This window comes from Oncorhynchus clarkii, chromosome 23 (assembly GCF_045791955.1).
Source record: "Oncorhynchus clarkii lewisi isolate Uvic-CL-2024 chromosome 23, UVic_Ocla_1.0, whole genome shotgun sequence".
NCBI classification, from domain to species: Eukaryota; Metazoa; Chordata; class Actinopteri; order Salmoniformes; family Salmonidae; genus Oncorhynchus; species Oncorhynchus clarkii.
Genome location: NC_092169.1, coordinates 43,272,993 through 43,285,206, shown reverse-complemented (window position 1 = coordinate 43,285,206; position 12,214 = coordinate 43,272,993). Strand labels below are relative to the sequence as shown.

Sequence of the window (12,214 nt, the reverse complement as noted above, 5' to 3'; positions counted from 1 at the left end):
GGGAAAAGTCTACACGGGTTTCCTTGGGATGTCCCAACTTTGATGTCACCCCATTGAAGTTGATATTTAAAAGTTAAGGTAAAGGTTAGGTAAGGGTTGGGGTTAACGTTAAGGTAAGGACGTCCCAAGGATTCTGGATTGCACTAACCCTGGAAGAAGTCTTGATGTTAGACTCCACTCTCCAGATGGAACTGAGGTGGCCATCTCCAGGATACATACCCCTATGGCCACAGCTGCATCATACTTCTCCTCATACACCAATTTATGAAAGCACCATTTTTAAAATGCTTTATTAATTTAAAGTTGTGTGCATTATCATGTTGTAGCCTTACCACCATCTCTATTCTCATCTGCAATTTTGACTCATAATATCTGATATTTAACTCAGTGATTCTGAGCTCGTTCTACGCTTCTACCTTTCCAAAGATCTGACTGGATGCTCACACTCAACATGAGCTTTATTAGAAGATACCATTTCCTACAGACCATGATGACATGGTGCTAGTTACCAGGGAGACAGATGACATGGTGCTAGTTACCAGGGAGACAGATGACATGGTGCTGGTTACCAGGGAGACAGATGACATGGTGCTAGTTACCAGGGAGACAGATGACATGGTGCTGGTTACCCGGGAGACAGATGACATGGTGCTGGATACCAGGGAGACAGATGACATGGTGCTGGTTACCAGGGAGACAGATGACATGGTGCTGGTTACCAGGGAGACAGATGACATGGTGCTGGTTACCAGGGAGACAGATGACATGGTGCTGGTTACCAGGGAGACAGATGACATGTTGCTGGTTACCATGGTGAGAGAGATTACCTTTTCAGAGCAGCTCATAGTCAAGACATTTCTAACTGACTCTGATTCCAACATATTATCAGTAATTTTATAGCAGATGAAACATACAATAGTACTTAAAGACCTCTCCCTTCTACCAGAGAGATGCAGCTAATGGTGCCTTTAGAAAGCAGTCACACCCCTTTACTTTTCTAAATTTTGTTCTGTTACAGCCTGAATTTAAAATGGATTAAATTCAGATGTTGTGTCACTGATCTGCACACAATAATACAATATTTAAAATAAATAGGACATGAAAAGCTGTAATGTCTTGAGTCAAGTATTCAACCCCTTTGTTAAGGGATGCCTAAATAGGTTCAGGAGTAAACATGTGCTTAACAAATCACATAACAAGTTGCATTCTGTGTTCAATAATTGTGTTTAACAGGATTTTTCAGAGATGACTACCCCATCTCTGTACCCCACACATACAGATAATTATAAGGTCTGTCAATCGAGTAGTGAATTTCAAGCACAGATTAAACCACAAAGACCAGGGATGTTTTTCAATGCCTCATAAAGAAGGGCACTGATTGGTAGATGTGAGCATGGTGAAGCTATTTATTAAGCTTTAAAGCAGTTAGAGCTCAATGGTTGTGATTTGAAAAAACTGAGGATGGACCAGCAACATTGTAGTTACTCCACAAACTGTCATTAAGGCTAGTAAAAAGAAGGAAGCCTGTACAGAATAACATTTTTCCAAAACATGCATCCTGTTTAAGGCACTGCAAAAAATGAACTCTTTGTCCTGAATACAAAGTGTTTTGTTTGGGGCAAATCCAACACATCACTGAGTACCACTCTTCATATTTTCAAGCATGGCGGTAAATGTAACCATGTTATGGGTATGCTTGTCATCGGCAAGGACTAGGGAGTTTATGATAAGAAATGGAATACAGCTAAGCACAGGCAAAATCCCAATTAAAAAAACGGGTTCAGTCTTCTTTCCAACATTTGAGTAATTTAGCAGATGCTCTTTCCAGAGCTACCTACCATTAGTGCATTCATTTTAAGATAGCTAGGTTGGACAACCACATATCACAGTAAGTAAAATGTTCCTCAATAAAGTAGCTATCATCAAAGTCAGAGCTAGAAAGGGGTGGAAGTATTATTTCACCACAGGCTTTCGTGTTCCTTGTTTCTGGGGGGAGGGGGACATTCTGTGGGATTATTGAATATACTCTGAAGAGGTAGGGTTTCAGATGTTTTCAGAAAAAGATGGACATGGACTCTGCTGTCCTAGCTTCTGGGGGAAGCTGCTTCCACCATTGGGGTGCCAGGACAGAGAAAATCTTGGACTGTGCTGAGCGGGAGCTGCCCTCCCTTAGGGGTGGGACGGCCAAGAGACCAGAGGTGGCTTGGGTTGTGGTGGAGGGTTTGAGCATAGCCTTTAGGTAGGGAGGGGTAGTTTCTCTTGCTGCTTTGTAGGCAAGTACCAGGGTCTTGTAGTGGATGCGAGCTTCGACTGGAAGCCAGTGGATTGTGTGCGGAGGAGTGGGGTGACATGGGAGAACTTGGGAAGTCTGAACACCAGGTGGGCTGCAGCATTCTGGATAAGTTTTAGGGGTTTGATGCCAAAAGCGGGGAGGCCAGCCAACAGCGAGTTGCAGTAGTCCAGAAGGAAGATGGATTAGGACCAACACAGCTTCCTGTGTGAGGTAGGGTCGTACTCTACGGATGTTGTAGAGCATAAACCTGCAGGAGTGAGTCACTGCTTTGATGTTTGCAGAGAATGACAGGGTGTTGTCCAGGGTCACGTAAAGGTTCTTTGCACTTTGGGAGGGGGACACTGGAGTTGTCAACTGGGAGTAGTTAAGTGTCATCTGCAAAGCAATGATAGGAGAGACCATGTAAGGATATGACGGAGCTGAGTGACTTTGTGGATTTACAGTAGAGGAGAGGGCAAAGAACTGAGCCCTGGGGGACACCAGTAGTGAGAATACATGAACAGCACATATCCTTTAAGGGTCAAGAAGAAAGTTCTGTGAGAGATAGTGATAGAGTTTGTCAGAGACAGCACGCTCAAGTGTTTTGGAAAGAAAATAAAGAGGGGATACTGGTCTTTAGTTTGATGTCAGAGGAGTAGAGAGTTGGTTTCTTGAGGAGGGGAGTGATTCGGGCCATTTTTAAGTCGGGGGGGGGGGGGGGGGGGGGCGCAGCCAGTGGTCAGGGATGTGTTGATGAGGGAAGTGAGGAATGGGAGAAGGTCTCCAGAGATGGTCTGGAGAAGGGAGGAGGGAATGGGGTCAAGCGGGAAGGATGTCGGGCGGCCAGACCTCACTAGTCGCACGATTTAGAGAGGAGGGAGTGGAAAGATGATAGGTCCTTCAGAAGTTTAGTTTTACTCCATTTTCACTCTGCTGCCAGCAGCCTTGTTCTGTAAGCTCGCAATGAGTCACTCAGCCAAGGAGCAGGAGGGGAGGGCCGAGGTGGCCGGGAAGAAAGGGGACAGTGGGAGTTGTAGGATGTGAAAAGAGAGGAGAGTAGTGTTGAAGAGGCAGAATCAGGAGACAGGAGGGAGAAGGATTTAGCAGAAGGGAAAGAGTAGTGGGAGAGAGAGAGACAAGGTTGTGATGGTGCATGCCTATCTGAGTGGTTAGGGTTGGAGGAAAGGGAGACAGAAAACAAAGTAGTGATCAGAGACCTGGAGGGGGTTGCAGTGAGATTAGTAGGCAAACAGCCTCTAGTAAAGATGAGGTCACACGTATTGCCTGCCTTGTGAGTGGGAGGGGACTGGGAAAGGGTAAGGTCAAGAAAGGCAAGGAGGGGAAAGAGAGAGTTGGAAAGAAATTAATTGAAGGCAAGCATCGGGAGGGTGAAGTCGTCAAGTACGTATAGCGGTGAGCCATTATCAGGAAATTAGCTTATCAAGGTTCAAGCTCATTGAGAAACTCTAAGAGAACCTAGTGGGCAATATATGACAACAATGTTAAGCTTGAGTGGACAAGTGACACTCCCCCTCTAATACAGCCACTGTTTACGAAAACAACAACAGTCACAAATTGCCTTGCCCCTTAATCTTGGTTGATGTGTCAACAATCATTTGCAAGTTAATAGCAGTCAGCAGTTCACACACCAAGTAGGCTCCTGGGAAGACAGGTTGCACTAGTTAGCAGCAAGACAGTATTAGACAACAACAGAAGTCAAAAGTGATATTTATCACTGCTGGAGATATCAGGAGTCCTCTAGCTATAGAATTAAGTACTGGGAGACAAATTAACCTTTCAGAAGGACAATAACCTAAAACACAAGGACAAATCTCCACAGGAGTTGCTTACCAAGACAACATTGAATGTCCCTGAGAGGTCTACTTACAGTTTCGACTTAAATCTACTTTTTGTCTTCCACTTTGACATTACAGACTATTTTGTGTAGATCGTTAGAAAAAGACAATGACATTAATTTTAATCCCAAATGTGGAAAATGTCAAGGGGTGTTAATACTTTCTTAAGGCATTGTATGTAGGTCATCGGGAAAGAGTTCAGAGTTCAGCCTTATCTCAGTGAGCTGAGATAAAGCAGGGCTTTACCTAGCAAAGACTTATAGATGACCTGGAGCCAGTTGGTTTGACGACAAATATGAAGCGATGGCCAGCCAACGAGAGCATACATGTGGCAGTGGTGGGTAGTATATGGGGCTTTGGTGACAAAACGGATGGCACTGTGATAGACTGCATCCAATTTGCTGAGTAGAGTGTTGGAGACTAATTTGTAAATGACATCGCCGAAGTTGTAATGGCTTTCTTCCTGGGAAGGAGAGGACCAAAGCGCAGAGTGGTGAGTGTTCATCTTATTTAATAATAAACCCAAATTGAACACTTCAAATTACAAAACAACAAATGTGAAAACCGAAAAACATTCCTATCTGATGCATAGACACAAAGACAGAAAATAATCACCCACAAAAACACAGTGAAACCCAGGCTTCCTAAGTATGATTCTCAATCAGAGACAACTAACGACACCTGCCTCTGATTGAGAACCATACTAGGCCGAAGACAGAAAAAACACCTAGACACACAAAACATTGAATGCCCACCCAGCTCACGTCCTGACCAACACTAAAACAAGGAAAACACAAAATAACTATGGTCAGAACGTGACAGAAGTCAAGGATCGGTACGATAGTCAGTTTTACGAGGGTATGTTTGGCAGCATGAGTGAAGGATGCTTTGTTGCGAAGTAGGAAGCCGATTCTAGATTTAATTTTGGATTGGAGATGCTTAATGTGAGTCTGGAAGGAGAGTTTACAGTCTAACCAGACACCTAGGTATTTGTAGTCCACATATTCTAGGTCAGAACCGTCCAGAGTAGTGATGCTGGACGGGCGAGCAGGTGCGGGCAGTGATCGGTTGAAGAGCATGCAATTAGTTTTACTTGCATTTAAGAGCAGTTGGAGGCCACGGAAGGAGAGTTGTATGGCATTTAAGCTCGTCTGGAGGTTAGTTAACAAAGATTCCAAAAAAGGGCCAGAAGCATACAGAATGGTGTTGTCTGCATAGAGGTTGATCAGAGAATCACCAGCAGCAAGAGCGACATCATTGATGTATACAGAGAAAAACAGTCGGCCCGGTCAGGCTAGGTCAATTAATACATTTGCACAGTATTGTCTCTTATCGATGGAGGTTACGATATCGTTTAGGACCTTGAGCGTGGTTAAGGTGCACCAGCTCGGAAAACAGATTGCATAGCAGAGAAGGTACTGTGGGATTCAAAATGGTCGGTGATTTGTTTGTTAACTTGGCTTTCGAAGACCTTAGAAAGGCAGGGTAGGATAGATATAGGTCTGTAGCAGTTTGGGTCTAGAGTGTCTCCCCCTTTGAAAAGGGGGATGACCGCGGCAGCTTTCCAATCTTTGGGGATCTCAGACGGTACGACAGAGCGGTTGAACAGGCTAGTAATAGGGGTTGCAACAATTTCGGCTGATAATTTTTGAAAGAAAGAGAGGTTCCAGATTATCTAGCCCGGCTGATTTGTAGGGGTCCAGATTTTGAGTTGAACATTTAATGAGGAACAGACAGGTAACAGGACAGGAACAGCTTCAGCACATGGGTTAACAAGGACATATGACAATCAATGCAGAAGCAGGAAACAGAGTGGGGAACCAGACAGATGTAGGGAAGGTAATGACAGAGGTGATTGAGTCCAGGTGAGTCCAATAATCGCTGATTCGTGTGACGGGGGGAAGGCAGGTTTGCGTAATGATGATGGCAGGAGTGCGCAATGCTGGGGAGCCTGGCGCCCTTGAGTGCCAGGGGGGAAGAGCGGGAGCAGGCGTGAAACAGAGAGGGAGTCAGTAATGAAGGGACCCTCCACATTGAGAGCTGTGTTCTTGGGCTTTGGGCTTGAGCATACAGGGTGGTGACGCCACAGTGGGTTTGGTCAGGTGATGGTAGAATGATGTGTTTTGAAAATGACGTCTGCCTTCTGCACAAACATCGTCTCTCTCTTTCTAAGTGCAGGTTACTGTAGGTGTCGCTGATCGGTCGCCACTCACCATCCATAAAGTCAATGTTCCATAAACAACTAAGAGGACCTACTCGGGGGAGTCTGGGGCAATTACCTGTCAGATTACCACTGCTAGTCTGAACACGTTTTTAATATAATGTCACGTTTTAACATAATAAACTGTTCAATTCACAGGCAGAGATATCATGTCCACTGTGAAAGTATAGAGTGCATTATAACAGAGTCGGATCGAAAGAGAATACTCAATTGGTTTGCTTGCTTGTTCCGTTGTTAAATAGATAAGCCATAGGGTTATTGTAATGCTAGTGGAGGCCAATTGAAGAGCACTATCCCTTGTGTTCCTTACTTGTTATCAAGTATTTGGAAGTTGAAGGGATGTGGAAAAAGAGTCCTTTACAATCACAATGATCTCCAGATTATACTGAAATTCAGAGCATTGGCGTTATGTAACACACTGTCACGCTGTTCCAATGTAATAACTGTGTTACAGTAGCTGATGCATTTACACAGAGAACCCATTGACATGTTGTTAATACTTCAAGGTGTGAAATTAGAATATCACACCCTTAGATACACTCCATTCTTGCCATCCATAGTCTCACAGTTCGATTCTCTGTCTCAGAATAAATAGGTTATCAAGGAAACATAGGCAGGTGTCTGGCCCTTGGCAAATATTAAACTCAGAAGCCAAACATGACAAGTCAACATTGTTGCACAATTACAACAATGTAAACCAGTTAACCAACCAACCAACCAACCAAACAACCTTGATTTACCAAACCTTTTTATTTTAATGTCTGAATAAACATGGGGTAAGTTTAGGACAGCTGTGATGTTCACGTTAGCTGTTTAAAACATGTGGGGATTTGTTCTGTTCTATTATTGAAACAGTTGCAAACCCATAATGCACTGCTCACCGAGTTGCACCGGCGTGGGTGATGAGAGAGGTCTGCATTCTTTCTGTAGCCATGCTGTCCTTTAAACAACAACACTAACATGAACAGATAGACAGTCTCTTTGGTCTGCCCTTTTAAACAACAACACTAACATGAACAGATAGACAGTCTCTTTGGTCTGCCCTTTTAAACAACAACACTAACATGAACAGATAGACAGTCTCTTTGGTCTGCCCTTTTAAACAACAACACTAACATGAACAGATAGACAGTCTCTTTGGTCTGCCATTTTAAACAACAACACTAACATGAACAGATAGACAGTCTCTTTGGTCTGCCCTTTTAAACAACAACACTAACATGAACAGATAGACAGTCTCTTTGGTCTGCCCTTTTAAACAACAACACTAACATGAACAGATAGACAGTCTCTTTGGTCTTTTCTGTTTCCAAGTGTCCCCTCCCTCCCTCTGTGTTTACCTGAAGGCAGAGCACAGTGCCATGCAGGCAGACTGGCAGGCAGGCTACATGGTGGCAGACATCATGGCCTCAGGGGGTTATCCAGCTCCTGGAAAGGACTGTTGTGGGTTCAGCTACTGGAAAGGGACTGTTGTGGGTTCAGTACTGTAGGTACACTCATCAGGAGGGAGGAAAGTCTGAGCCCAAAAAGTTTCTCAGGCAACATCTGAGGAAGCACATACTGTGACTGTATCTGCAGAAAAAGAGAAAGATATGCACACCCAACTTCAGAAAAATGTATCAAAGAAAAAGGTATTGTCCACAATTCTGTTTCCATGGTGATTTAATCAGACACATCAAATGAGAAAACGTTTCTTCGTCAGGCCATGGTACCAGAGTTGCGGACATTCCTTTTTTCTTTGTATTTGTACATTCCCCTGTGGTACTACTATGTTCCCTTAGGTTACCATTGCCTTCTATTTTGAACCAAGCATGTAAATAAGCAATGCTAACCAGAATACTTCTCCTTACAGGGGATGAAGCCAGACAGTTTCTACAAAGTCAAGGTCCCAGAGCTCAAAGAGATCATCGAAGGATGTATCCGGATGGACAAAGATGAAAGGTATTGGGCTTCTCATAATATTCTTACATTACATAAAACATATGAGATATTACACATAGGGTGAAATGAACATTCCAGACATTATGCTAAGTAAATTATATATCAAATCCTTTGGCGTTTAATTAAGGTGTCCAATTAAAAGGAGTTGATTGAATTGAATAGCTACAGTTGATGTTGGAAGTTTACATACACCTTAGCCAAATACATTTAAACTCAGTTTTTCACAATTCCTGACATTTAATCCTAGTAAAAATTCCCTGTCTTGGGTCAGTTAGGATCACCACTTTATTTTAAGAATGTGAAATGTCAGGATAGTAGTAGAGAGAATTATTTATTTCAGCTTTAATTTCTTTCATCACATTCCCAGTGGGTCAGAAGTTTACATACACTCAATTAGTATTTGGTAGCATTGCCTTTAAATGGTTTAACTTGGGTCAAATGTTTTGGAAAGCCTTCCACAAGCTTCCCACCTCTAAGTTGGGTGAATGTTGGCTCATTCATCCTGACAGAGCTGGTGTTACTGGTTTGTTGGCCTCCTTGCTCACAAACACTTCAGTTCTGCCCACAAATTTTCTATAGGATTGAGATCAAATCAAATTTATTTATATAGCCCTTCGTACATCAGCTGATATCTCAAAGTGCTGTACAGAAACCGAGCCTAAAACCCCAAACAGCAAGCAATGCAGGTGTTGAAGCACACCTGAAGGTGATCAAGGTTTTGTGATTGCCACTCTAATACCTTGACTTTGTTGTCCTAAAGCCATTTTCCCACAACTTTGGAAGTATGCTTGGGGTCAATGTCCATTTGGAAGATCCATTTGCGACCAAGCTTTTAACTTCCTGACTGATGTCTTGAGATGTTGCTTCAATATATCCACATCATTTCCCTTCCTCATGATGCCATTTATTTTGTGAAGTGCACCAGTCCCTCCTGCAGCAAAGCACCCCCACAACATGATGCTGTCACCCCCATGCTTCATGATTGGGATGGTGTTCTTCGGCTTGCAAGCCTCTCGTTTTCCTCCAAACATAACGATGGTCATTATGGCCAAACAGTTCTATTTTTGTTTCATCAGACCAGAGGACATTTCTCCAAAAAGTACGATCTTTGTCCCGATGTGCAGTTACAAACCGTAGTCTGGCTTTTTTATGGTCGTTTTGGAGCTGTGGCTTCTTCCTTGCTGAGCGGCCTTTTAGGTTATGTCAATATATGACTCATTTTACTGTGGATATAGATACTTTTGTACATGTTTCCTCCAGGATCTTCACAAGGTCCTTTGCTGTTGTTCTGGGATTGATTTGCACTTTTAGCACCAAAGTACGTTCATCTCTAGGAGACAGAACTAGTCTCCTACCTGAGCGGTATGACGGCTGTGTGGTCCCATGGTGTTTATACTTGTGTACTAGTGTTTGTAAAGATGAACATGGTACCTTCAGGCATTTGGAAATAGTTTGAAAAATGACTTGTGTCATGCACAAAGTAGATGTCCTAACCAACTTGCCAAAACTATAGTTTGTGAACAAGACATTTGTGGAGTGGTTGAAAAACTAGTTTAAATGACTCCAACCTAAGTGTATGTAAACTTCTGACTTCAACTGTATAATATTCCTTTACCTCAGGTACACCATCCAGGACCTGCTGGAGCACACATTCTTCCAGGAGAACAACGGCGTCCATGTTGAGTTGGCTGAGGAGGACAACACGGTGAAGTCAGGCCTGAAGCTGTGGCTCCGCATGGACGACACCAAGAAACTCCATGGGAAGTACAAGGACAACAACGCCATTGAGTTCCTGTTTGAACTCTACAAGGATGTGCCAGAGGAGGTGGCGCAGGAGATGGTAAGCAGCTCACATTTCAGGTTACAGGTTTATTTGCCATACTGTATGTAAAATCTTACTCAGAGCAGAGCTCTCAGCAGAGCTGGAAACAGTAAGAAAGCCATGAAATGGTCAAGTTGACATTTGTATAAGTTTAGTTGGTTTACTGTATCCACTCCCTTTGGTAATACTCATGTGGTAACAACTGTTACTGTAATAGGCTGTGTGAGAGAGCCATATGGCCTACCCCCGAGGCTGGGTATCTTTCCACAACACTTGTCTTGACCTTTGCACTTGCCTTGCATCATGTCCTCTTTAATCTTTATGTCCTCTAGTTGTAGCATTAATGATAAGAAAGGTTTCCTGTTGTGGCTGTCAAGCTGAAGACCAGTGGAGACAGCTAGGTGTATTACTATAGCTATAATGCAGGTAGGTAGTAGACTCAGCTTACACATTGTTGGAGTGTCACTGTTGCACCAGGTGAAAACACAGCCATTCTTATTTTTAGAGACAAACAAAATAAGTTATACATACAGTGTCTCTGGATACGTAAGTGTGTATATATATATATATATATATATATATATATATATATATATATTTATATATATATATATATATATATACATATATATATATATATACTACCACTCAAAAGTTTGTGGTCACTTAGAAATGTCCTTGCTTTTGAAAGAAAAGCATATTTTTTGTCCATTAAAATAAAATAAAATTGATCAGAAATACAGTGTAGACATTGTTAATGTTGTAAATGACTATTGTTGCTGGAAACAGCAGATTTTTTATAGAATATCTACATAGGCGTACAGAGATCCATTATCAGCAACCATCACTCCTGTGTTCCAATGGCACGTTGTGTTAGCTAATCCAAGTTGATACTTTTAAAAGGCTAATTGATCATTAGAAAACCCTTTTGCAATTATGTTAGCACAGCTGAACTCTGTTGTCCTGATTAAAGAAGCAATAAAACTGGCCTTCTTTAGACGAGTTGAGTATCTGGAGCATAAGCATTTGTGGGTTCGATTATTGGCTCAAAATGGCCAGAAACAAATAACTTTCTTCTGAAACTCGTCAGTCTATTCTTGTCCTGAGAAATGAAGGCTATTCCATGCGAGAAATTTCCAAGAAACTGAAGATCTCGTACAACGCTGTGTACTACTCCCTTCACAGAACAGCACAAACTGGCTCGAAAACAAGGACATTTCTAAGTGACCCCAAACTTTTGAACGGTAGTATATAGATATATAAACTCAGCAAAAAAAGAAACGTCCTCTCACTGTCAACTGCGTTTATTTTCAGCAAACATAACATGTGTAAATATTTGTATGAACATAACAAGATTCAACAACTGAGACATAAACTGAACAAGTTCCCCAGACACGTGAATAACATATATGGAATAATGTGTCCCTGAACAAAGGGAGGAGGGGGGTGTCAAAATCAAAAGTAACAGTCAGTATCGGCAGTGCATCTCCTCCTCATGGACTGCACCAGATTTGCCAGTTCTTGCTGTGAGATGTTACCTCACTCTTCCACCAAGGCACCTGCAAGTTCCCAGACATTTCTGGGGGGAATGGCCTAAGCCCTCACCTTCCGATCCAACAGGTCCCAGACGTGCTCAATGGGATTGAGATCCGTGCTCTTGGCTGGCAATGGCAGAACACTGACATTCCTGTCTTGTAGGAAATCACGCACAGAACGAGCAGTATGGCTGGTGGCATTGTCATGCTGGAGGGTCATGTCAGGATGAGCCTGCAGGAAGGGTACCACATGAGGGAGAGGATGTCTTCCCTGTAATGCACAGCGTTGAGATTGCCTGTAATGACAACAAGCTCAGTCTGATGACGCTGTGACACACCGCCCCAGACCATGACGGACCCTTCACCTCCAAATCGATCCCACTCTAGAGTACAGGCCTCGGTGTAACACTCATTCCTTCGACGATAAACGCGAATCCGGCCATCACCCCTGGTGAGACAAAACCATGACTCGTCAGTGAAGAGCACTTTTTGCCAGTCCTGTCTATGGGAAGCCCTTTGATTAGCTGTTCAGGAGTCTTATGGCTTGAGGGTAGAAGCTGTTAAGAA

The 12,214-nt window shown here is 43.0% G+C and overlaps 1 protein-coding gene across 1 annotated transcript in view; it reads left to right on the top strand.

Annotated features, from left to right (window-relative positions):
- LOC139381294 (serine/threonine-protein kinase WNK4-like) overlaps positions 1 to 12,214 on the top strand; it is a 96,331-nt gene that overhangs the window by 41,314 nt on the left and 42,803 nt on the right. Inside the window, exons 5-6 of the mRNA XM_071124751.1 lie at positions 8,202 to 8,290; positions 9,911 to 10,130. Coding sequence (XP_070980852.1) covers positions 8,202 to 8,290; positions 9,911 to 10,130 — 309 coding nt within the window. The remainder of the gene's footprint in view (positions 1 to 8,201; positions 8,291 to 9,910; positions 10,131 to 12,214) is intronic.